Source organism: Daucus carota, chromosome 1 (assembly GCF_001625215.2).
Source record: "Daucus carota subsp. sativus chromosome 1, DH1 v3.0, whole genome shotgun sequence".
NCBI lineage: Eukaryota > Viridiplantae > Streptophyta > Magnoliopsida > Apiales > Apiaceae > Daucus > Daucus carota.
Window position 1 is genome coordinate 43,317,940 of NC_030381.2, and position 27,459 is coordinate 43,345,398.

At 35.2% G+C, this 27,459-nt stretch overlaps 4 protein-coding genes across 4 annotated transcripts; 2 read left to right on the forward strand and 2 right to left on the reverse strand.

Moving 5' to 3' along the window:
* Positions 1-838: 838 nt before the first annotated feature.
* LOC108223065 (FRIGIDA-like protein 3) lies at positions 839-3,345 on the forward strand. The gene is made up of 3 exons (XM_017397127.2): positions 839-2,234; positions 2,375-2,547; positions 3,103-3,345. Exons 1-3 carry the CDS (start codon positions 839-841, stop codon positions 3,343-3,345), a joined length of 1,812 nt encoding a protein of 603 aa, XP_017252616.1.
* An 8,717-nt stretch (positions 3,346-12,062) lies between these two features.
* LOC108223072 (FRIGIDA-like protein 5) lies at positions 12,063-16,791 on the forward strand. Its single transcript, XM_064086649.1, has 4 exons — positions 12,063-14,433; positions 14,518-14,657; positions 14,997-16,215; positions 16,331-16,791. The coding sequence occupies exons 1-4, from the start codon at positions 12,063-12,065 to the stop codon at positions 16,789-16,791; spliced, it is 4,191 nt and encodes a 1,396-aa protein (XP_063942719.1).
* Positions 16,792-17,631: 840 nt separating this feature from the next.
* On the reverse strand, positions 17,632-19,464 carry LOC108209339 (pentatricopeptide repeat-containing protein At4g18975, chloroplastic). Its single transcript, XM_017380188.2, has 2 exons — positions 19,330-19,464; positions 17,632-18,945 (listed from the first exon to the last, which is right to left on the reverse strand). The coding sequence occupies exon 2, from the start codon at positions 18,933-18,935 to the stop codon at positions 18,132-18,134; it is 804 nt and encodes a 267-aa protein (XP_017235677.1). The 5' UTR covers positions 18,936-18,945; positions 19,330-19,464; the 3' UTR covers positions 17,632-18,131.
* A 2,046-nt stretch (positions 19,465-21,510) lies between these two features.
* Positions 21,511-26,762, reverse strand: LOC108203610 (serine/arginine-rich SC35-like splicing factor SCL28). The gene is made up of 7 exons (XM_017372604.2): positions 26,425-26,762; positions 25,466-25,543; positions 25,046-25,210; positions 24,890-24,954; positions 24,675-24,714; positions 22,620-22,961; positions 21,511-21,790 (listed from the first exon to the last, which is right to left on the reverse strand). The coding sequence occupies exons 1-7, from the start codon at positions 26,631-26,633 to the stop codon at positions 21,784-21,786; spliced, it is 906 nt and encodes a 301-aa protein (XP_017228093.1). The 5' UTR covers positions 26,634-26,762; the 3' UTR covers positions 21,511-21,783.
* Between the last annotated feature and the right edge of the window lie 697 nt (positions 26,763-27,459).

Here is a 27,459-nt window from a genome sequence, read left to right on the forward strand (position 1 = left end):
CAGGGGCCTCGGGTGGATAATGTGATTTAGGAGAGACATGTTACATTTAGAGGTGATTGATGTACACTAGTTTTAGTCATTTGTATTTGAGAAGACCAGCAGCATGAGAAGACCTAGTAAAGGGCTGGGCCAAAGCCCTCTCGCTTAAAAAAATTATTTTTTATACTTAAAAAAAATTGTAAAAATTAATTCAGCATCCAAAATATAATGAGTTCCGTTGATGTCAAAGATATATATTATAATAAGATTTCAAAATATAGCACCTACAACAATGTTACAATGTACTCCCTCTGTTTTGAAATATAGGTCGCTTGACTTTTTTCACGTATTTCTAAGTGCTTTGACCGCATGTTAAAAATCATTATTTTTGAAACTTTCTTTTTCTGACTAAAATTTATATCAAATACTTTTATTAAAAAAAATTGGAAAATAATAATTTTTAGCAGGTGGTCAAAGCACTTAGAATTGCGTGCAAAAAAGTCAAGCGATCTATATTTCAAAACGGGAGTAATACTTATCTTTATATGACAGCTCATGGATTCGAATAATGTTAATATATTAGAATAATTTTTGGAATATTTTTAAATTAATACATGTTAGCTCCATCAGCAGACAATTCCTAATCATGGGTCCACATGAATCCAAGTTCAGTATAAAGCTGGGAACGGGGTGAGGAGCCGGATATATCGAGGCAGACACAATTACAAATTAGTCATCATCATCTTCTGATTTCTGAAGCTTTTCACCTTTGTCATATATACAAATATCCGTGTGTATCTTGTAGTTACTAAAATAACTGTGTGTGTTTATGGATTTGCTAGAGAAATATAACGGTGCAATGGAAGTGAGTGAGAGCAGAAGAGCCCGTGTAGAGAAAGCTATGCATTCTCTGCTTGTTGAGTGGAAGAATCTCGAACATGCAGATTCTTCCACTCAACGGTGGGTACAAGATTGCTGCGCTGATATTCAATCGAGACAGGAACGGTTGAATACGGTGCAGGAATCTGTAACAAGCAGTCATCGAAAGCTTGAAGAAATTACAAAAAGTGTGGGAGAGAGATTAGAGGAAGTCGAGAGTCGAGAGAGGGGTTTGAAGGCAATGCACGAGGAATTGGAGTCGAAAATGAAGGAGTTGGATTCTGTCAAGGGGGATCTGGAGAGTGGGCTGATAGATGTTGAGGCGAGAGAGAAGAGGATTGAGGATCAGATGAAGTTGATCGAAGGGGTTTTCGAGAAGTTTTGTTCCGAGAGGAAGGAGGTTGAGAGGATTAAGGGTTGGCTTGAGGGCAGATTTGAGGAGGTAAAGTTGAAGGAGAAAGGATTGGCTATTAAAGAAAAGAGTATTAAAAATCGTGAGATTAAATTAGGCAAGTTAATGGCTGATTATGATTTGAAAATGAAAAATGTGGAAGCAAAGGAGAAAGAACTTGAGATTAAGGAGAAGAGTATTGATGATCATAAAAGTAAACTCGATCAGGTATTGCATCACTATATGGGGGAAATGATGAATGTGATGAAAAAGAAAGAGGAAGTAAAAAATCGCGAGGATGAACTGGACGAGATGTTGGTTGAGATTGATTTGTCGAAGAGGAATGTGATAGAGATGGAGAAACAAGTTGAATTTAAGGAGAAGATCATTCAAATTCACGAGACTAATATGAATAAAGCTTGGGCTGAGCTTGAAATGAAAAGCAAAGAAGCCAGCAGTGTGGAGTACTCAATTGTAAAACCCGAGCCATGGAGCGATGATGGTTCTTATGCAGATATAAGGTTTTCTGTTACCATGGATGGAAACAGCTTGCTCTTATATTTGATCAACCATAAAGGGGATCTTGATTCCATGTCTGATGAAGTTTACGAGGCACTTGGGAAATCAAAGGAGCCTGGAAAACTGGTCTTAGATGCACTGCAAAGCTTTTACTCGAAGAAGGAAGCTGAGGAGTTTGAAGAGGATGTAGTTTGTAGAAGCACCAGCCTTTTGTTGGAGCAGTTGAGGAGAATTTCTCCTCATATTCAGTCATATCATAAAAGGGCAGCACTAAAACTTGCGAGCCAATGGAAGGAAAAAATGAAGAGCTCAAAGGAGTTCATTGTTTTCTTGCAGCTTTTAGCATCCTACAAATTAGAGTCATCTTTTCATCCAGAAGAGTTCTTCAGTCTCTTTGAGGTTATCAATCAGCCGACAGAGATTTCAGAATTATTTCAGCTCCTTAATTACATGGGAAAAGTTAATGGTAAGTTTTTCTTAATCGCTTTTGTAGTTTATAATTCAATGCTTATGTCGTAAATGTTATTAAGTAACACTTATTCTTTGAGATTAAGCCTAGAGAAAGTTTTTAATGCCATATCATTCATGTGATAATAATGGTAACAGATTTTATAACAAGTCTCATTGAGAAGGGGCGTCGGCTTATGGCCATTCGTTACATATATGGATTTAAGCTTGTGGAGAAGTTCCCGCCTGTGCCGATTCTAAACGATCATATAAGCTTCAGCAATTTGCTTGCTGAAAAAGTACAAGTGCAGAAAAGCTCTGATGAACCAGAAGTATGTTCTTAAAACATTTCTTGCTACTTTCTTTTTAGTCTTCCATTTCGCCTGACTAGCTAAAAAGATGTTCAGTTTGGTTTAGCTTAAAAGAAGTACTTATTGCTTATAAGTGACAAGCTCCCCTATAAGTGAACAGTAACTTTTAATTTATGTGTTTGGATAATTTGTTTGATATTTACAACTTATTGCATACAAAAATAATTATTTTAATAATAAAATTATATAAACTATCTTTTAAAGGGTTCCTACACATTTTTGTAAAATGAAATTTTTCTTTAAAAAAAATAAGCCACCAAAAGAAACTAGCATCTTCAACTTCTTAGATTCTGTCTTATTATAAGTAAGGATTTGACTCTTAACTTCCGTACACAAACCGTACGAAGAAGCTCATTCTTCCTTATAAGCCGGAAGCTAGCAATATAAGCATTTGCCCAACAGGCACGCATATTATAAGCTTGTGGAGAAGTTCCATTTCTTGCTAAAAGATCGTATAATTAGCTTCAGTAAATTTTTTGCTTGCAGATTTCATACTTGTTCAAAATTTTGTAACAGGGTATTGCAATAGGCAAACAACTAGCTTCCCTGAGAGCAGTTGTCAAATGTATTAAAGACCATCAGCTTGAAGTTGAATATCCTCCTCAAAGTCTTTTAGCACGAATTCAGCAGCTAAAAGCAAAAAGAGCTGATATGCCTCAGAATTCTGGAAAGAAACGACGTGCTGCAGGCCCTAAAGCTCAAACGGGAGGGAGTAACAGGAAACATAGACGTACCGAACCACTAGCAGAAACTTCCTAAAATGAGATCAGCCTCTGGCTTGTCAATCGCCGACAGACGTTATTAGCTAAGCGCCAGCATCATTCTGAGGTTAAAAGCGTTTTTGATCATTCTGATGTCTTGCTGGGTCCACGAGACCTAAAATCTTCTTGGTAATGGACCTAGTCTGTATTCTGTTATGTACAAATATTGATGGGTTTGTGTTTGGAGTTGCCTTTATTTTTAAAATCTGCTTCTTGTGTACAAAGCATTGAAAATTCATCTTATTTACCTGAGACTTATAAATTGTGATAAAAAGGGCCTATTTTCTATAGATTTAATTGCTTTTGTGATCAGCTTATTATAACTGCAGTTGGAGTTATATAGATTTTCAACAATAGACATTCATCATTAATTTCTATACACAGCACTCTGCGACTGTGACTTATATATTATTACCATGTTAAAATCTTGCACTTAACTAAATCAGTACACAGCCAGCCAGAAAGATCATCACCTATACTGCAAGATAACCTTGTACACGCAAGTAGCTAGGTCACAAGAAAAACATATTTAGTATGTTTTAGGGTTCTTATATATCTCTCCTTCCTCGCCTTTTGCAGTTTCATTATCTGCGCCTTCTTCTCCGTTATTCCTTAACTTCCTCTTCGTTTTTGGCAGCACATTCATTCCGTATCTTTCTCAAGATTTAAATGTTAAGCATGTAACTTCACCAACCTACCCTCGCCCGATCGCTTTGCTAGGTTATATAATTCTGGGACTTGATCATACCATATCTTTTTAGTCTGATCACTACAAAAAACAAAAGGACAAAACCGACCTACGAAATGGTTGGTTACGTCCATAAAAGTACGTACGATTTTATACCTAAAACCGACCAAAAAAGGTGGTCGGTTTAGGCGGTTTAGGCACATTGGTCATGTTACATGTATAAAACTAAGCATCTCGTTCATCGGTTTTAACTGGTGCAAAAAACTTGCACAACCGGGGCCTACATTACCAACTGGTGCCACTTGGACGCAAATTTCACGTGTGCACATATAATCGACCGGATTGGTGGTCAGTTAAGATGTTTGACCAGAAACGGTCAAATGTTTTCGGTCATTTTCTGTGTTGTGGAATGGTAAACTCAGTCGGTTATGAAGTAGGTAAAATGTCAGACATTTGTATTTGATGTCTTTTAAGCTATCTTTATTTTAATGTTTTTTAAAATTTTAAATTATTGAAATTGTATATCAAACCTTAAAAAGGTCAAGTAAACCAGCAGCATGAGAAGACATAATAAAGGACGGGGCTAAAGCCATCTCGCTTAAGAAAATTATTTTCTATAGCACAAGCGTTGTTGCTGCTGCTCTTGCCCCGTTAGGTGGAAACAGCACCCGTGTAAGTGGCTCTGTCCAAAATCAGGGATTTGGAGGGCGTGATTCAGCTTCTTTGTCTCCTCATCTTGATGTTATTGCTCTTGGGGATATTTATACTTGCGCGCAGGCTTCCTTCTCGGCATATATCTTTGCTATCCTTTCCATTATATATAATATTATATATAATTTTAGAAGTGAAATTGGCGGTGATCATGCTGCAGGTAGCTTGGACGAAAATGATAAATGTCCAATATTCTAGCGAGCCGAGGTTTTCTGTTAGAGTGAGGCCTGATCTTACAGTTCTTGGAATCAAAAGTCTAATATTCCTGTTAATGAGCAGCAATTGATTTTCAGTGGCCAGATCATCCTAGATGATCGGACTATAGAGAGTTATGATAATTTAGTATTGACTTAATATGATTTTATAGTATTTGATTTTTTCTAATGTGGAGATTTATTGGAGTTCGCGTGTGCATGCCCAATTGTGTTTCTATGATATTTGGATTTGTTTATAACAGAGTCTGGTCGTTAGGTTAATCATATTTTTTAGAAATAAGAGCTTATTTATGGAGAAAAAGACATAAACCTCTACTTTTTTCTTAAATAAGCTCTTATTTTTTTGCTAAATAACGAGTATAAAACACCTTCTAAAAATTTATATCTAAAAAAATTATAGAGATTTTTACTTAAAAGTACTTATTGCTTATAAGTGACAAGCACCCTATAAGTGAACAGTATATAACTTTTAATTTATGTGTTTGGATAAATTATTTGATATTTACAATTTAATGCATATAAAAATAATTATTTTGTAAAATTTTATAAACTATCTTTTAATTAAAGTGTTCCTACACATTTTTGTAAAATCAATTTTAAAAAAAAAAAAAAAAAATAAGCCACCAAAAGAAACTAGCATTTTCAACATTTTAGATTTTGTCTTATAAGTCAGGATTAATTTGGCTCTTAACTTCTTTACACAAATTAGACGAAGAACCTCATGCTTCCTAATAAACAGGAAACTAGCAATATACATTTGCTTAACAGGCATGCATATATATAAGCTTGTGGATAAGTTCCACTTCTTGCGAAAAGATCATATATAAGCTTCAGTAATTTTCTTGGTTGCTGATTTCATACTTGTTCAAAATTTTGTAACAGGCTATTGCAATAGGCAAACAACTATATAGCTTCCCTGAGAGCAGTTGTCAAGTGTATTAATGACTATCAGCTTCTGCTTGAAGTTGAATATCCTCCTGAAAGTCTTTTAGCACGAATTCAGCAGCTAAAAGCAAAAAGAGCTGATACGTCTCAGAATTCTGGAAAGAAAGGACGTGCTGCAGGCTCAGATCTTGGCCCTAAAGCTCAAACGGGAGGGAGTAACAGGAAATGTAGACGTATCCAACCACTAGCACTTAAATGATCCGCCTCTGGCTTTTTGATCGTTCTTGGTAGTGGACGTACACTACAGGAAAAGCGGTCATTTTTGACCGGCTATTATTTTCGACCAAGTCCATGGGCGGGAAAAATCTGGAGGGTTATTTTCGACCTGTTAATTTCGACCGTATTTAAGTTCGACCGGATACGGTCGAAACAGTTACCGGTTGAAAATAGCTGCTTCTTGTAGTGGTAGTCTGTATTCTGTTATGTACAAAGATTGATGTGTTTGTGTTTGGAGTTTGTATCTTCTTGGTAGTGGACGTAGTTTGTATTTATTTTTAAAATCTTCGTCTTGTGTACAAAGCATTGAAAAATCACCTTATTCAATACCTGAGACTTATAAATTGTGGTAAAAAGGGTATCCAAAAAGGGTATTCACCTTATTTTCTATTGATTTAATTGCTCGTGTCAACTTATCATTACTGCAGATGGAGTCATATAGATTTTCAAGAATAAACATTCATTATTAATTTCTATACACTGTGACTTATTATTACCATGTTAAAACCTTGCACCTAATTAAATTAGTACACAGCCAGCCAGAAAGATCACCTTAGTACTGCAAGATAATCCGTTTCGGCTGGCTATCACAGGCATCAAATCCAACATTAGAAGAGGTGATTGCTACAGATCCTGCAGCAAAGAAAAGCACCACAAGCACGCATTTCCACTTTCAGTGTGAAAAAGTAAGGGAAGCACGGTAAAGTAAGTCGCAAGTAGGTCACAAGAAAAACATATTTAGTATGTTTTCGGGTTCTTATATATCTCTCCTTCCTCGCCTTTTAATTGTACTTCCATTATCTGTGCCTTCTTCTCCATTATTCCTTAACGTCCTCTTCGTTCTTGCCAGCACATTCATTCCGTATCTTTCTCAAGATTTAAATGGTAATTAAGCATATATGTAACCTCACCACCCCACCCTCTCGCGATCTCTTTGCTAGGTTATATACTTCTGGGACCATATCTTTTTAGTCTTTTTAGTCTGGTGTAAGGAGTTGAAACAAATCCACCACCGTGATACAACAATACTCTCACAGACATGTTTTAATCGAATACAAATAAAAATATGATACATACATGAAAAATATAAATAAAATTGTAAGATAATGCACTCGACAAGCCACCAACCAATTATCTTTATCACCTTCCTCTCTCTATTCTAAATTGTAATTGGGTTAATGGTTTTCTATTAATATGTTTTTATTTAGATTGGGTTTAATACACAGGTTGAGAATGGTCGGAGATAAATTTATATTACATGGAGGCTTAAGTGGCATGACATGGCTCCTACCGGTTTATTCGTCAAAAACAATTAGAAATTTCGGATTTATACATAACTCAATATTAGATGAGAGCTAGTACTTTTAATTTATGATGGATGATTAAGTGAGACTTAACTTATATTCACTTTTCTTTAAAAGGCGTATTCCACCGGGCCTGCCTAGGATTTTTCCCCACGAACCTGCCGACTAGCTTCATAGCCAGATTCAGGTAGGTAAATCGGACTAACCGAGCGATAAGACCCACTATAAGACCCAGTGGGTGGGAACTTCCTTGCGATACGCACGGATTAGAACCCGATTCCCTTTCTTCAAATCACCCTTACCCGATCTCTTTGCTAGGTTATACTGTATACTTTTATGGATGAATAATATTTTTTATAAAACCTATCCGTTTTCAGCAAGAGAGAGGGAGGGGCGAGGGGCGAGGGAGTTGAGGTTGGTGCTAGTACACAAGAAATCCTTGCATAAAAGTGTTTGTGTGTATACCGGTAAAGCCTGTGAATACCGTAAAGCGTAGATCACGTGTTCCAATATATATACTTGGTAATCTAAGTTAGCAAGCAACTCTAATTGTCATCCTTTGTTAAAATTTCAATAGGTTAATTATAATCGCCTATTTTCGAATTAAATCTTATCTTCTTGCATGGATCTCGTAGAAGGTTTGGATTTTATAATTATTTTTCATGTTTTTTGTTGTGTTTGATAATTATATTAATTATTTTCATGTTTTTTGTTGTGTTTTTGGTTGTGTTTTTTGCATGGATGCTCGAAACCCTACAACATTTTTCTAGTTTATTGAGATAGGCTCATCCATTAGATTTTCAGTAGGAACTGATTAACATCATGATCAACAAGTAAAGGCAAATCGTCACCCAAATTAATTCTATCACTTGCTATAATTAAAAAACAATGCAACTATAGCGACGCCTATCGGTCGCTAAAGTTGGTCGCGAACAATAGCGACGCCTATCGGTCGCTGCTGTGGTCGCGGACACGTGGATTGGTGAAAAATAGTGCTGACTCAGAATAGCGACCAGGTCGGTCGCTGAAGACCGTCGCTATCAAGTCGGTCGCCGAAAGTTGTCGCAAAAGTGCACATCAGCGACCAGTTTTTCTGCGATTATATTCAGCGACCGCAGTTGGTCGCTGATAAGTATTAGCTACCGAGTGCGGTCGCTGATATGCGGTCGCTAAAAGACCTTTTCCTTGTAGTACGTGATCGTAGAATGGGGTTGAATACAATTTCAAAAAAATTCAAACGTTTTAGAGAAAGGAACAATAATAGATATTTTATAGATACAAGCTTCTTAAAAAATTTAGGTCGAGTTTTAATGATCCACCCAAGGCTTATATTAAGGAACTAAATTCTTTGTTAAAAGAACAGCTAGAATTTTAGTGAGATTGCTTGTACAAGATTTTTCCTATTAGCTCTAAGCAATTCACTCCTTAATTTCTTGAAAAATCAATGTCATATACTTCAAATTTATAATTCTACTAGAAAATAGTAAACTCTTTTTTATTTCAAGTAAAAATAGCTACCATGCACATACGTTTTACTTCTACATTTCCATAAATATTTGTATTCTGATAGAGTGCCTCATCCAATATCCCAAAAAATATATTTGAGTAGATTTGTATTGGTTTCCAATTTGTTCTACACTTTTTCTGATCATTTCATGCATGTGACACTTTACAAAATTAGTTGATGAGTTTTCGAATCAACGGATATAACGAAAAGTACGATATCTGTTGATTAGTTCTTATCATTGAGAAATATTATATTCTTAATACTCACAATATTCTTATAAAATTTAGTACTAATTTATATATATGATTTGGTTTTAAATGTGTTTCAATCCAAACGAAAATCAGCTTCTCAACTTAACATTTAAACATGAGCAGTTTATCAGGCTTTATGTTTTGATGGTCCACTATAAACATATAACAACATGATGGATAATTAAACTCTAACTTTAGACCCGATTAATAATTTGCTTATTCCTCATACTCAAGAACAACATCCATTATATTAGACTTATCTACATCTATTTTAACATTGACCTTCGTGGTTATCAAATTAAATCTCAAACCGTACTATCATCACTCATTCGGCAAATTGAAAACCCTAACTAAGAATATAACATAAAAAAATAAAATATATTGTGCATGTGATATAAATACACAAATATAATCAAGGATACGCATACCCCTAAATGTCTATACACATACACACGATTATATACATAGAGTCACCAAAAATGAAACACTCGGGGATATAAATGAATCTAAAACATGCATGTGATTAGAATCCGTTCATATGATAGTGATTGTAGTAAAAAAGATCAAGATTTATTATTTTCCTTCTTTTATGTCCATACTCTTGAACCCTAATTTCCTCCTAATTGAACACATTAAATGCTATTACCCGAAGTAAAGACGTGTTTATTTATTTTTAGTGTTATATTCTTAGTTAGGGTTTTCAATTTGCCGAATGATGGGTTTTATTCATTATATGAGACTATTAATTCTATCATTTCATAAATCATGTCAATATACCCTAAAAATTAGATTTGTATATTGATATGATTAATGAAATGGTAGAATTAATAGTCATATATATATATACAGCGGCACATATGGTAGGTCCAAAATAAGAAATGACACCACTTTGGAATGTCAAAACAAAAAGGGTACAATCTTGAGAGTTTTCTAATAAGTTATACATAGAAGTATTTACTAGACTTAAACTTCAAGCAAGATCAAATAATATACACGTACTTATTATATACAGGAACTTAAATACGTTCACTATTTGCTGAGTGTTACAAACTCAATGACTGCAACATGATCAAGTATGATTTTGTCAACAATCAGAAAGAGGATTATGGATTGAGGAAGCAACTATACTGGTGAGTACATTCCTAATTATATTAATTATGATAAAGTTGAAGTGTATGAAAAAGAAGTGTACAAAGAAAACAGTGTTCTTGTACATGAAGCAATTAGATCCTAATCTAAAAGGGTTGAAAATGACATATATAGCTTTTGATGATCAAATACTGCAAATCAGTACATTCAGGAATATTAGAGCAACTTTGTATCCGATAAATGATGAAGATGAAGAACAGAAAATCTTGAAGAAAAAGCTGATCAAACTTCTAAAATCAAAGGAGGATGGGAAGCTAGCTATATTTCTTAGTAACCGCTTCTATTTTAAAGCTGTTGAAGAAGTGGATCCTTAAAGGTAAACAAATCGTGCATTTTGAAGGTTTTTTGACATCATTGAATATTGAAATTTATGCTTTATTTCACAAAGTATAAATTAGGGCAGATTGTCCCAAATATTGATTCAATGATGATCAGATCTGATAAGGACTGATTAGGATTTGATGACATAGCAATGTTAGTATCTTCATAAAGTCATCAGATCTGGGTTTGTCTTAGCTCATCAGGAGCAGAAGATTATCACAGCATTTCTTTGGATATCTATTACTGTTGGAAACCACGATGAAGATTAATATGCTAATATGGCTATATGTAAGAATATGTATGGAAACAAATAGTAATTAATTAGAACATATTGCGTGCTATATAAACACCGTCTACATAATAGTATTCGCTTACTAGAGTATTGCATGTAAACTAGTAGCTCTCAAGATCATCAGAATTTCTTAAGAGAGTTTAATAATTGTTTTTATTATCAGGAATCAATAGAAACTGTTTATTTTTTTCATATTGAATACATTGTTTTATTTAAAGTCAAAAATCATACACAAGTGTATTTTTATAAAAGTTACACAAGTGTATATTTTTATAAAAAATATACACAAGTGTATATTTTTAATATAGTACATTAATATATATTTTATATGTAATATATTTTTTTAAATGTCTACACTTAAATATATATATATGTGAAAAGTATTGTTAATAATAACTAATAATTATTCAATTATAATTTTAATTATTATATATATATATAATTTTATTTCCACATGTGAATATTATTGCGAACGTCAATCTGAAATTGTCGAGTGCGAATACAGTTAATATTTGATTTATTTTAAATACTTATAATATCCTCTATATTTTAGTTATGAATTTAATCATTTTAAATGGATATCTGGTTTTCGAATATTATTTGACAACGCAAATATTAATTCTAATCTGATTGAATTTTTTTAAATTTGGAACTTTAAATTTCAATCCAATTCAACAGATGAACACAAAACAAAATCATATATGAATATGAATTTTAAGTTCTGACGCGTCAAAATTGATACCGATTCAAGATTCAAAACTCTTTCGATCTAAACTCCATACACATGAAAAGGAAAATAACATGGAGTATAATTTTATATATTAATGATAATGATATGGTGCTTTATTAGTTTATCTTGCCTATAAAAATATGGTATTCGATTGATAAGTTTGAATATAAATTAACTTCATATTTTTTTTATTTTGACCTTAAAAATCTGAACCCAAAAAGACGTGCATGTCCCCAACTCACAGTAGGAATTTGAAAACCCTACCGCATTATGATTCCGTTATAACTACCTGCCTATATATACACCCCGCCCCATCTCCACGTTCGCCACTTCTCTCTAACGTTCTTTTTCAAAACGTTTTCTTCTATTCGCATGAAACATAAAATATGGAGTCACTCGAGAAGTTGAATGCCGCAACGACACTAGCGGCAAGTAAGAAAGACAAAGTAGAGAAAGCCATGTTTTCTCTCTTCGCTGAGTGGAAGAGTCTACGAGACGTAGATTCTTCCGCTCAGCGTTTGTTACAAGATTGTTTCACCGACATTCAGTCGAGAGAGCAACGACTGAATGCGGTGCAACAATCTGTCACGAGTCGCGGTAAAGTTCTTGACGAGAGAATAGAGGAATTTGAGGGTAAAAAAAAGCGGTTTGTGGTGATGTATGAGGAGAAGAGCAAGGAGTTGAAGTTGGGGATGAAGAAGTTTGAATTTTGTAAGGGTTTTATAGATAGGAAGATGAAGGCTTTCGATTCGAGAGAAGATGAGATTGAGGAGAAGAAGAAGTTGATTGAGGATGTTTTCGAGAAGTTTTGTTTGGAGATGAGTGAATTTGAGAAGATTAAGGGGTTGGTGGAGGGGAGACTTGAGGAGGTTAAGTTGATGGAGAAGAATATTGAGGATAGGGGAATTGAATTGAATAGGATTTTGGTTGAGTTTGATGAGAAATTGAAGAATGTGGTAGAGAAGGAGAAACAACTTGAAGTTAAGGAGAAAAGTATCGAAAATCGAGAGAGTAAACTAGAGAGGATTTCGTTTGAGTTGGATGTGAAATTGAAGAATGTGGTTGAGAAAGAGAAAGAACTTGAATTAAAGGAGAGGGATATTGAAAATCAAGAAACCAAACTAAACAAGGACTTGGTTGAGTTTGATGTGAAAACGAAGAACTTGATGTTGAAGGAGAGGGATATTGAAAATCGAGAAATTAGACTAGATAAGGACTTGGTTGAGTTTGATGTTAAAAGGAAGAACGTAATGGTGAAGGACTTAGAATTACTTGAGTTGAAGGAGAGGGATATTGAAAATCAAAGAAACAAACTAGATAGGGACTTGGTGGAGTTTAATGAGAAGATGAAGAATGTGGTTGAGAAGGAGAAGGAACTTGAGTCAAAGGAGAAGTGGTATGAAAATCGCGACATTGAACTAGAAGGGGCTTTGGTTGAGTTTGATTTGATGAAGAAAAATGTGGAAGAGAGGGAAAGAGAAGTTAAAGCCAAGGAGAGGAGTTTAGAAATGCGAAAAACTAAACTAGACAGGGTTGAGGTTGAACGTGATGAGAAGATGAAGAATGTGGTGAAGAAGGAGAAAGAACTTGAATTTAGGGAGAGGCGGAAATATGATGAGAAGAGAAGTAAGAAAGTGGAAAGTAGGGGGAGATCTGGTCATGTTAGATCATATGACCAAGATTTGAGTAGGGAATATAATTGCCAGAAAGAAGATTTGAATTTGGAAAAAAAAGCGGTCCACAAGAGGGTAAGGGAGATTGAAACCAAAGAGAAGTACCTTAAAGAATGGGTGGAAACGATTGATTTGAAGGAGAAAGAAGTTGATATGAAGATTGTCTCAAATGAAGACAGATCCAAGGAGCTTGACATCAAGGAAAAAGAACTTGATGACCATTTGAAAGAATCTGAATTAATAGTGAAGCAGATGAAAGAATGGGTAAAAAATATTGATTCGAAGGAGAAGGAAATTAATTCAGTGAGGATTTTGAATGAAGAAAGGTGCAAGAAACTTGATTTAATGGAGAAAAGTATTTATGATAGGTTGAATGTATTAATTATGCAAGAACAGCACTTACAAGATCGCGGAAAAGGTTTGGAGGCAAAGGAGAAAGAAATTGAATTATTCAGAATTTCATGCGAAGAAAGATGCAGGAAACTTGAGTTGGAGAAGGAAAAACTTGAACATCAGATTCAAGAACTCGAAGTGAAAAACAAACAATTAAGCAAAGTTGATCTTTCAATTGTAAAACCTGAGCCATGGAGCGATGATGGTTCATACGCAGATATAAGATTTTCTATTACTATGGATGGAAAGAATTTGCTCTTGTATTTGATCAACCATAAAAGTGATCATACTTCTTCAGTGACTGATGAAGTTTACAAGGCACTCAGGCTATCAATGGATCCTGCAAAAATTGTTCTAAACGCAATGCAAGACTTTTACGTGATAAAAGAAGATGAGGAGTTTGAAGAGGATGTAGTTTGTAGGAGCAGCATTCTTTTGTTGGAACAGTTGAGGAGAATTTCTCCCCATGTTCAGTCATACCATAAAAAAGCAGCACTGGAACTTGCAAGTAAGTGGAAAGCGAAAATGAAGAGCTCGACGGAGGTTGTGGTCTTCTTGCAGCTTTTAGCTTCCTACACTTTGAGGTCTGCTTTTGTACCAGAAGAGTTCTCAAGTCTCTTTGAGTTTATCAGTCCACAGACACAGATTGCAGAGTCATTGCAGCTCCTTGGCTACACAGATATAATCACTGGTAAGTTTATCCTTTAAAGACTATCTCCTCTTGTTCTGAACAAATCTAATATAATCAATATTTCTTCTCTGTACTATTTGACAGATTGTATTGAAGCCATGATAAAAGAGAAGAAGCATGTGAAAGCTGTTAGCTATGTTTGTGCATTCGGGCTTCGGGACAAGTTCCCACCGGCAACGCTCCTGAAAGACTTTCTAAAAGACTTGTTGAGAAATGCTCTAGAGGTCAGCATCCCAGTTAACATGAAAGCAAATTCTCTCACTTTTTACTTTTGGTAAGGCAAATGGTCCAGCCCATCGATTGTTGGCAACAATTTACCAGTGGGGTCTCCACGGAAAGCTAAACATCCTTGAATGAGTATTTTTTTCGTTGGGAGACACTGCAGACCCCTGCATTCACATCAAAAACCGCTGGTAGATGATAGCATCAATCGCTTGCCAGTGACCCGCGCTTATATGTTGATTTTTTGTCATTATATACTGAATAGTTTACAATTACCATTTGATATTTTTAGAAGTACGCAAGCTGACAATGTTGTTGATCTGAAATAACATTTTCTGCAGAAAGAGGCCATAGACAATGTCGTGGTTTCACTCCATCAGGCCCTTGCATGCATTTTTCGCTACAATCTTGAATCAGAATATGCTCCGGAATGCATTGAAATTGTCATTCAACAGCTTGTACAGAAGAGGAACCTTGAAAAAGTGAAGTTATTAGCCTCTATCAATGATGCAGAACAACAACAGGACGCTGCAAAAAATTGCAAATCATACATATCTTCACCAGAGCCAACTGAAAGTTGCACTACTTGGCTTGATCACGAAACTGATGACATGGCTGTAATCCTTGGCAACATGGACGGAAAAAGTTTGCAGCTTTTTCTGAATGAAAATGTGGAAGATCATGGACTGATATGTAATTATGTCTTCAATAGCCTCAAGGTATCAAGGGAGCCTGCTAAGCTTGTATTGGATGCCATTCAAGGATATTTCGAGATGGGAGATAAACAATTTAAGTCCCCTGCTTTCATGAGAAGTTGCATTCTTTTGCTGGAGCAACTGATGAAGCTGTCACCAGAGATCAAGCCCGAGGTAAAAGAGGATGCTATGAAACTCGCGCTTGAATGGAAGGAGACGACGAGGACGCCTCTTGAAATCTTGGGCTTCTTGCACCTTATAACGGCCTATGGCCTAAATTCAAATTTTGAGCGCAGTGAGCTTGAGGGATTCTTTGAAACTGTTTCATACCTGCCTCATGCTCCTCAATTATGTCGACTCGTTCGATTCTCAGAAGTGACTTCAAATCATGCCATGGTATCTTCAAGTAATTGCCATTGGCATCACAAAAACTCTTCAGGCCTCAAAATGCAGGAAAACACAAGCAGTAGAGCAAGCCTAATTCAGTCGGAGAATTCAGTTAAGCTTGTTCTGGATGCTATGCGGAGCTGCTATCACTCAAACCTGAATAGTAATAGAAGAGTAAAGTTGTATGTGGTGAAGAGTTTTGTAAATTTGATGGAGAAATTATTGAAAACGCCACAACAAGTTCAACCTCTTGTCCGAGAAGCAGGTCTGAAGTTTGCACTTGAGTGGAAAACACGGCTTGTGGAAGAGAGGAGTAAGAACCCAATGGAGGTGCTCGGATTTTTTTACCTCTTAGCAATCTGCAAAGTGGCTTCTTCAGTTGATTCAGACGAGCTTCTTGGTCTTTTTGACGCGATTTATGTGCAAAGAAAAGCCCCTGACATGGTTCGGTTGCTAGGGCTGGAACACAAAATTCCTGGTATGTCCCCCCTCTCCCTCTCGGTCTTTCCTCTATCCTGGTATTTAGGCTTTACTTCTGTTTTTATTTTTGAATGGTTTACTAAAAACTGATCTATCCTGTTTCATGCCAATAGGTTTTATAAAAGGGCTCATGAAGAAGGACCGGCTTCAGGCCATCCGATACATTTATGAGTTTAATCTTGTTGGGAAGTTCCGGCCAGTATCTATCCTAAAAGATCACATATGCTCCCACAATTTGCTTTCTGCAAATACACGATGGAAGAGAATTTCTGATGAATCACAGGGCAAGGCCATAAGCAAACAACTGGCCTCTGTTAAGGAAGTTGTCAAATGCATCAAGGACCATCAGCTTGAGATCGAATATCCTCCTCATAATCTTTTAGCACGAATCAAGCAGCTAGAAGAGCTTATGCCTAAGAAGTCAGGAAGGAAACGACATGCTTCAGGCTCAGATCTTCGCCTTGAAGCTCAAACGCAATGGCATAACAGGAAGCATCCGCGCATTGAACCGCTAGTAGGATCTTCCTTAAATGTTCCACCTGCTTTTCTCTCAATGACAGATGTTATTGGCTGAGAGTAGGCCGAAATGCAGAAAAAGATAACGCCTTTAGTATTCAATCCACAGAAAATGAACTATATGGCTGACTTGATTCCTGCATGTCACTTTTGATAGCATCAGTGTCATTAAATTCCATTGGTAAAAGGACTGCAAAACCGTTCTGTACAACTTGGTCTAAATCTTGGAGCCTTCTTAGTGCTCATGAGTTCTCTCTTATGGGGCCTGGATCCTTCGGAGCACCGAAAGCCTTATGGTTCAAGAAGATTAATGGTTTGTCATGCCCTTATCCTGCTGTCCAGTGATTGTTTCTGATGTCTTGTATGGTCCAGAAGACCTCTTAGTCTGTATTCTGTACAAATATTTATCCTTGTGTACTAATATGGCTGTAACTCGAACCAAACTGGTTTGAATTCGACCAGATAAAATGGCTCAACCGGGTCTCGAATTTTAGCTTCAACATAGAGTAGTCGAGATCTATTTGGTAATTAATTTCGAGTATTGGAGCTCAGAGTATTTTGTTCCAGAATCTGTTTACTTCTGAACATATACTGGTTTATTATCTTTGCATGAGTCCAGAAGCAGGGATAGATGGCCTATATCAGTTTATTAGATGGACTCAAATACTTGAGCTGTAACAGATATCAGAGTATTAGATGGACTCAAATACTTGAGCTGTAACAGATATCAGAGTCAGAGTTACTGATGCTAGTCTGTAGTCTGTACCTTAAAGTTATTTGTGTAGACAATGAAGTGTCCTGGTCCTGCCTTGGTAATGTTTTGATGATTTTAAGCTTAATTATTTCATTCAGCTGGGATATTGAAAACTCGTGAACAAAACTGAATAACAGAAGATAATAAAGCTCGTAATCAAACTTGAATTCAAACTTTATAAAGCTGTAAAATATTGAGGAAGGAAAAAATTCCAAGTGAGTCCTCAAAGAATAACTCCAATACCAGAGGCAACTACGTTATATTCAGGTCTCAGACTCAGAAGACCTTCAAACGCCTGCCTGGTGACATTAATCGCCACCTATAACTCCAGCAACTTCTGTATGTTGTTTATAAATATATTGTGCCCGAATAAAATCCATGGAATCAAATTACCAGATAAATGATAAATATGACTGTCCCCAGTTGAGACAACAATAACACATGCTTCCATTTGCACCAACAGCTGTAGAAGGCCAAAACTATATTTTCTTCCAAATATATTATGCACAGATACCATTCATAATCTAAAATACCAGCTGAATAATAACCATGACTGTTGCTGCCGATTAATTTTACAACTAGTTCTGAAGCTTATGATGAATAAGTTGAGAAAACAGTGACATGTCCATTTGCACTACCAATCCTCACTTTTTCTTGGACGGTTTCCCTCGAGATTGCTTGGTATGTCTTTTTGACGTCTCATCAAGCAAATCACTGTGTTTCTCCAATATGCGGTTCTTCTCTTCAGCTAAGCCCAACATCTCATATGCATCCGCAATTTTCATCAAAACAGACTTCTCATAAATCTTACGATCATAAGCTTCCATACTTTTGGAAAGCTTCACAACTTTATCCAGCATGTTGTTTCGGTAATATACACCTATCATAAGCTTACATAACTGCCATGGAACTGAATGCAGATCATCACCAACTTTCTTTACCCAAATCTCATGTGCTTCTTTCACTCTGTGGTCCATATCCAATGCTCTAATCAGCTGCCCATATGTATTCATTGTTGTCCCCTGACCCTTACTCAACATCCATTTAATCACTTGAACGACTCTATGCCACTGTTGTTCTTTTTCTAGAGCAATAAGAGCCTGCTTCAAATGTCCAATAGGGAACTCCCGTTCCCAAGCAGCCCATGAATCTAGTGTCCCGTAAACAGCTTCTTTACTGTCCTGGAGATCAAGAAGCGTGCTCACTAAAAAGCTGACCCTATCCCTTTTAGAAACATTCTTCCCTATTCTGTGCTTAATATCCTTTCCTAGATTCTTAGACATAGAGACACCATTCGATCCATCATCATCTGATGGCATTCTGCTCCCGTTATTTAAACTCGGATTTCTACCCTGCGCCATTGTACAGTAGCTCAAGGTTTGAGCTCTAACAAGGTCAAATTGACTCACACGCCTCACCAATTTCACCATTGCCACCGATCTCCACATCGCGCCAAACCTAAAGAACCGTCACAAAATAATTCTATAAGGACTCATGTACAGAAACAGGCGCCTTTTTTAGCTTTAAATATTTTTAAATATATTTGAATTTTATCGTTCTCAAGGTATGCGCACATTTTATCATCCACGTAGCCTACTTACCAGTGACATATACTCCCAGTTAAAATTAGTTGGATATCGAAAAAAATATCAGCAACAGACATTAATACAAGGAAATGATATTCTCTTGTAAACTACACACATTGACATGATTCAACTGTGGGTTTTTTTACTCTGTAAAGCATATATATACACTCACTCATTAACATAGCAATTAATAGTAACACAAGCACTGATAAAAGATAAAGATATGAATACTCGAGCATACATGTATTGTTAATACCTGAATGAGTTTGGGTTGAATAGATAACGATGTGTCGGGTCGCCGGAGCTCCGACGGGGTTGGTTGCAAATTGAGAGTATTTATATTTTCTAGGGTTTTGACCAAATGGGAAAGGTAAAATAGCTGACCATGTTTAAGATTTTGGGCCTGGGGTAAGGCTTTGATTTCTGAATATATGGGCCAGGTAGCTGGATCTGTATATCTAGGGTATTGGATTGGGATTTTAATGAATTGTTTTTAGTTCATGGATTTTAATGGATTGTACGTGATTTTAATTTTGTGCGGATTTCTGATAAAATGTCGCATAATTGATAGGATTTAAGCACAATGCTTCAAAATCCGATTGATTTTGATGCGATTTCAAAAAATTTAAAATACACCGAAGAATGCCACAAAATCCATCATTTTATGAAATAAAAAAAATCCATCAGCATTTGAATACCACCAGATTTTAATGAATTTTAAACAATCTCAATTGAATACCATCGGATTTTAAAGCATAATTTAAAATCCCAATTGAATACAACCAGATTTTGTAGCATAATTTAAAATCTCAATTGAATACCTCAAGATTTTAATGGATTTCAGACAAATCCCAAACGAATATCCTCGGATTTCATGAATGAAAAAAAATGCTTTAAAATCCCAATCCAATACACCCCATTGTTTCTGATTGTCCTCTTAATTATTTTTTTATTCTTATTTTTAAGAGTTTTGAACGTATATTTTTGAAATTATTTTTTCAAAAAGTTTTTTTCGTGAATAAAAAAACTGATCCTATTTCATTTAGTTATATTCTTATAAATAAAATTTGGTTTAGATAAAAAAAATATGCACAATTTCTAGAAGAGAAGAAATAAAAACTTGGTTTAGGTAAACAAAAATATATGCATAATTGATTAAATGCATGTGTCAATCAAGATGCCATGGAAAAAAACCTATTAAAACAGTACTGGACGAGGTCTATCCAGCGTAAAAGTGTTGGATGAGGTTTGATCGGCGCTTTTCAACGGCCGGACGGGGTCTTTTTTTCCTGTCCAGCGATTAAAAAACGATGGATATATTAACCTCTTGTTTTAATCCTGGCAGCTGGATATTCATCCAACGACCAGGAAGCTGATTATTGGTTAACTGGACCCTTATTTGCTTTATGCTCATTTGACTAAATTTATTTTTCAGAAACAAGTATTTAATTTTAGAAAAAATACATAAAATTCTATTTTTCTCCAAAACAAGCTTTTATTTTCTTGCTAAATAATGAATACTCCCTTTGTAACCTTGGAAATGAGAGTTTGGCACACGTTCTAATGCTCTTAAAAAATACCATAACTTATTTTTTAGTCTTTTTTTTTTAAAATAAAATTTGATGTTTGAATTTTTATACACAAAAAGAAAATCTCAAAAATAAGTACAGAACTATATTTTATAAGAACCTAAAAATGCATGTCGAGCATTGACAAATAAAAAATTGTAAAGAAATGAGAGAGACGGAAGGAGTATAAAATACTACCTTAACATTTATATCTAAAAAAATTTATAAATATGTATATATATATACTTTTAAAAAATAAATTTTAAATTATCAAAAAAAAAAAAAAAAAAACTCCCGCGAACAAGGCCACATGCACACGACCCATAAGAAATATCTGATGAAAGCTACCATGTATGACAGTATGGGCCGGGGCGCAACCTGCCCCCTAGGACGTACCAAACTTGGGTGTGCTTTTACAAACTTATACCAAGGGGAAATACAAACTTTTCAGCGAGGTGAAATTCTAAGGACCGCCATACAAACACACAGACAAACTCTTCGACGAGGTGCCCCGAGTCCCTAACACCTGAGGACAGCCCCGAGTCCCTAACACCTGAGGACACAAGTGAGCTGTCGGAGTTCTCCACGCCATGATAAGCATTGTGATCGAATAATTTTGTACGTTTGTTTTCTCACTAGCCTGGCATTTACTAAATCAACATTGTTTCCCAAATTACGCAATCATGAGCTTCCAGAAAACACTAGATATGCTTCATCAGTAAACATTATAGCTATCAACAAACATTATAGCTTATCAACATCACCTTGACAATTAACTCAAATTTTATCAGCATCATCCTGCTGCAGGATATAAATATAACATTGGATACAACATATATAATATGCTATTCTACTCAAACCATATCATATTTAAAAAAAATCTTGCAAACCAAGCAGCCTCGCAATTAATAATAGTTTAAAATCTCAAAACTAATTACAAACCATTACTGATTCTGATTTGCTGAACATAGAAGAATTTGCACAACTACTAAAACAGTAACATCATATCATCCTATTACATAATTCCAGGCATGGTATCAACCACACAGTTTTCACATGTTTTTGCTCAACATTTGCTCCCTAATAACTGGCATTAACATCTACCTTGCAATCCAGACTTCCAGCAACATAAAGACACCGGTTTAGCGACTGCAAAAAAAAAAGCAGCAAGAAATGAAATACATGTATGTAATATAACATTTAATTTCTCTGGAAGAATACATGACACAGGAGCCCAATCTGTAGATTTTTTAGAAGTGCACAACTTTACAGAGGCAAAAAAACATAATTCTTAATTTAAATGATACTAATAATAATTCCTCACAACTGGACTCTAGAATCCAGCAAATGAACTAATCAATAGAAATTTACAATTATAAAGTCTTGAAGTTTCCTGGGATCAAATCCAACTTGCATATGGAAATCTTGAAGATGATAAATAAAATATAAAAAAAAATTAGGGAGACATGATGTCAATGGTGCTATGCAATAATCGCAACTAAACTAATTAGTGGAGATGATTCTGAAATAAGCTCGTCTAATTGCCAGATTTCAAATTTAGACATATGTATGTTATAAAACTAATTACGGGACAAAAACTTGGCCACCATGACAATAGTAAACTTTCTTATCCTTAGCATGTTAAATACTTCAGTTGCTACATTTTTATGGGGGAAAAAAAAAATATGTGAAGCTTAAAGCTTACTCACAAATTTCACAAGTCATGTATTAGTGTCTGCTACCAGATTATCACTAAGTTGTTATTCAGCAAGAATCTCAGATCTGTTAATGATAACCACTAACATGTCCTGTTTTATTTTATAAATGGCAGGTGCATAACTTCCATTTCACATGTTTGTTAAACCTAGGAGCACCTGTAGGTGAGAAAAGAGACTATACTAAGAATATCAATTGTTCAATTCTAACAGTTTAAAAAAAGATAGAATCTTCCAATTCATAAAATCAAGGACAGAAGTACCTGTATGAAGGGGAGCGAGTTCGAGACCTGTTGCGGGACTTGGACACAGATCTTGTTAAATTATGGCCATCTTCCCTGGCGTTTATTTCCTTGCGCACAAGCTCAGAATCTCTCTTATTGTCAGGACTGTAGTCATCATCATGTGGGCTGACATCATTGTTCCTCAACCTACCTGATCTTTGATCTGAAATATGGTGCTCCTTATCATTGGGACTCTTACCATTTCTGTTGGGACTGAATGATTGCCGACCAGACCTGTACTCTTTATCATCACGAGGTGATACAGATCTTGAGATAGACCTGGAACGTGAAGGCGAGCGATGGTCTCTTGCTCGTTTATCCCTGTAGAAAAAAATGACACACATATTAATAAGTAGTGTGCAATAATTACAGGCAAATTTACACACCTAAATTTGCTGTAATGACTTAAGCAGGAGGTTCAAAATCAAGCTAAAAGTATTCAGGATGAGGGGGAGAATAGATCAAAATCCACTTTTCTGTGTTGTATAAACCTTTGCACTTTCCACATATAAAGTTTTGCTAGAAATATCAACCTTTACCTGCAAAGTTATCACTCTTTCTCCCTGAATATAAAATGTAAACTTTCGGTTCCAACACAATTTCAGTTATGCTTTACAACCGTATTCTCAGTAATCAGCATCCACAACTTTGAAGCTTTCATTGTACGACCTCTCTAGATTTCATACATGGTTTATTTTCTCAAGACAGCTGAATATTGCATATCCAGTCACAAAGAACCTTCTACCATAAGCAATAAGAACTTTTGATAGAACTCCCATGAAATTCTTTCTTTTGGCTCTCTAATCTTTAAGTTCTTTCGTAACTGGATAGTATGCAAAGCAAAAAATTAAAGTTCAAGATTAAGTAGATGGTAAAGAGAAATAAAGGAATCCTTATTAAGACTTATTCAATATACAGACCATCACAAACTAGTTTTGATGGTTTAGTTGTGTGAGGTCTACAAATTACAAACCAGAACTTTTTGAAGCCCTTGCACTTAGTATGTTCAGTCGTTGAAGCTTTAGATCAGCCAGTGATTGTTTGTGATGGGACTTTAAAAGGTAAGAACTCGAAAACTTTATGTATCTTTTTGTCTAATCTTTAAGAATCCTATCTTCTCACTTTTACTATCTGCATAAAAAATTCACATGTTACTCATACTAAAACTATTAACTTAAGCATGCATGACATGCACATGCTACCCTATTCTGTAAGTAGACACCAACTACCAAGCTTTTGCATCCTCACCATCATAATCCTGTTACGAACTGGGTGTTACTTTAGTTATCTCCATTGGAAACCAAAGCACATACATAATATATCTCTGGCAAGTAATGAGTTGAATGCAAAGGATAATTCCAAATCTAAAAGAGCAAAGAAAATTAGGATTTAAGTTGATTTCTGAGAAAGCTCTAGCACACATCATGAAGTGCTTAAACTGTACCATTTTACAAGCACAGCACCAATATGAATCACAATATGAAAAAACCTAGACGATAAAGCGTTTGCATATGTTCTAACATATATGAGGATTGAGGATTTTGGGAACAACAGAAAGCACAATAGATGGATAGATAAATTCAAATTTAATAAATTTAGCAAGGAAATCTCAGAAACATAGATAGATAGTGGAAGGCGGTCATACCAAGCTCTTAGCCTCATAATCTTCATGAAAAATTTGGTTTATACACATCAAAATGACTTGATTCCATATTTGTTACTCTAATAATTACCACAGTATTGTACATTTCTGAACATTAACATGGCATGCAAACTGCAGCTCTGAAAATAACCATATCTCACACAACTCCAACCTTAAATAAGGAAATCAATCCTTCAAATTAACGATGTGTACAAAAAATCAAATTGTCTCAGCAGTTTAAAAGGTAAACTTGAAGGAAAAAAGAAAAAAGAAAGAAACAGAAAATAAGGCTGCTGTATTTGAATACAATGGTGCATACATATAATTTAAATGGACTGAAAGAATTCCAAATTAAAAAATCTAATAAAGGACTTTACAAGGGGAAGGCTTACCTTGAGCCATTTCTGGCTGGAGAAGGTGAACGTGAATAAGCTGTTTTAAGAAGCAAATGCAACCAAAATCACTGTGAGATTACAACCGTATAATGTACTTTTAATTGCATGACATATTTATACTTCTAAAATGATGCTGAAGAGTCAAGTTGTTAAACGAAGCAACACCAGATTTTAATTGAAAGCGAAATCTAAAAGGTTTAAGTAATACTGACAGCGATATCTACGTCTAGGAGACCTAGGCGGGCTCCATCTTCTACTGCTGCCCCCATGACGGCCACTGCATTAAGAGAAAAAAAATAGGAAAACTGCACACATAATAGCTTAACTGTTGAAGAAAGGATGAAAAGACAATGGCTGTCTGCAACAACCTTCCACCACCACTCCTGCGCATATCCTGAGGAGTTTTTCTATTCTCAGCAGCAAAAACAATTGCTATTTGGCGGCCACCAATAACAGTATCATTTAGATGATGCTTAGCTTCAGCAGCATCTTCAGAATTACGGAACTTCACAAATCCAAATCCACGTGGCTCCCTTTTATGTTTGAACAAGGTAAACATATATCAGCTCAACAATGTTAATGTTAGCAACATAACAGAACAGACAACTAAAATATTGATGGCACAGTCTTGGGATTTCCAAATTGACAACTAAGACGAGAGAGCATCACAAATCAATGAATATGTTGCCCAATATGCACTGACCACTTCATAGAGGTCTTCTTAATCCACATGTAACGAACTTTGACATTTGCATAATCATTAGAGGAAAAAGAATGACATAACATACCCCGTGTAATAATTTTTGGGAAGATAAACATCTTTGACAGGACCAAAGCGTTCAAAGGGAATCCTAAGATCTTCAGGCCTGCAAACCCAGAAATTAAAACATTGTTATATCTTATAACACGTGTTAAGCAATCCTTAATAGCAGAACTATTGTCTGGGGTAACCCAGAATTCACCTAACACTTGTATAATGAAACCAAGCATGTTCCAGAAGCCGAGTATGACCGCAAAAGATGAATTACACAAATCTTAACATAACTCTATCAACTCCATCACTTGCATTATATCACATTTGTTCTTCTAAATCTGGGGGTATTGTCTACAAGTCTAAAGGCCGCAATAATTTAAATTTTAATGTTTTACATGACAGTAAAAAATTGTCGATAGTATATTAAAATCTATATTATTAAAATCTATATTATACTAGAATCTATATTAAAAAACATCAGCTTTGCAGGACTTGGGGCCCCCCAGAATTTGTATGCGAGATGAGCCTAAAGGAGTGCCAATCAACCAAATAAGGCTAATTTAATGATTCTATACATTCCTAATCAAAAACCACTAATAAATCAAAGACATCTTATATGTCTAATTGCATACTAACAGACAATTACGGATTACTTATAACTCTAATTGAGTACCTTTCAAAATCATTTCAACCAAATGCAACCCCCTCATCAAAATAATACACAAATGTCTGTTATTCAAAATAAGCAAGAACATTGTAATGAATCTGTAACTATAAAACTAATTAGATATAACATCCGACTTCCTATATACTCGAAACTTCTTAAGTAAGTAACAGCTAATTACATAAAACAATTCATCTTCAAAATTCAAGTAATTACGACGATAATACACTCTACAATCTGAATTCAATCTCAATAAAAAATATAAACAAATTCACATAATTTAAGAGAGAAAAAATATGTCTGCATATATAATTAATAGAGAGATGGACCTGGCAGTGAGAGAGATGTTGCGAACGAGAAGACCGGAGGGACCCGGAGATCGGCGGTCGCGAACAGGACGGCGGTCACGGTGAGAGCGGTCGTCGTAGTCGCGGTGAGAACGGTCGTCGCGGTCGCGGTCGCGGTGAGAACGGTCGTCGTAGTCGCGGTGAGAACGTTTGGGACTGTAGCTACGGCTTCTCTCTCGGTATCTTCCCATCTTTTCCAATCCTGTATTTCTCTCTCGCTCTTTTCTCGCAAAACCCTAGCTCTGATAATATATGGGCACAGCAGTTTCTATAGCTTAAAAAGGGGGAGAAGAATATATTTTTCCTTATTAATATTTCTTGTTTTATTTGTGGGGAACTGGGGATGCATAATATTTGGTTGTACATATTTATCAATTTATATTTATATACATGTTAATATTTCATACTTATAAATTAAGTCATGTTTTTTGCCTCTGTACCTCTGGATAGCACGAGACAACACATCAATAACTTATAAATCTAATTAATATAATGTTTTTTTAAATTTTAAATAAAAAATTTCCTTTTATTTGACAATCTTAAATCAAAGATAATTAACGTATGCAATCATTTTCAATTTTGTTAAAACATTTTGCCTCAAATTAATGGAGTGTTAAGTAATATAAATTATGTTTAATTAAAGTATAAATGAAACTAAATAATTAATATGAATGGGATAAAATGTGTGATCTTCCTATATGTTTGTAAGAATTGGATTGTAATCCTTAATTTCAACTTAGTCGCAAAATAGTATTCATATTTTGAAACATTACGGTTGGTACTCTAATATTTAATTTTTAGCAGAAGGTATTTCTGATTTCTGTTTTTCTTGACTCGTGCGCAAATAAGTATGAGACATTTTTTTTGTCACAAGATACTTTCTTGTGTAAAGAATTATTTTTGAATGGAATAGTTGTTACCAAGAGTTTCTTTAGTTCAAAAAAATTTACCATCCAACTCCCAGACATGCAAAAATGACCGAGTACATTTAGACAAGCAGAAGCACTTTAAAAAGGT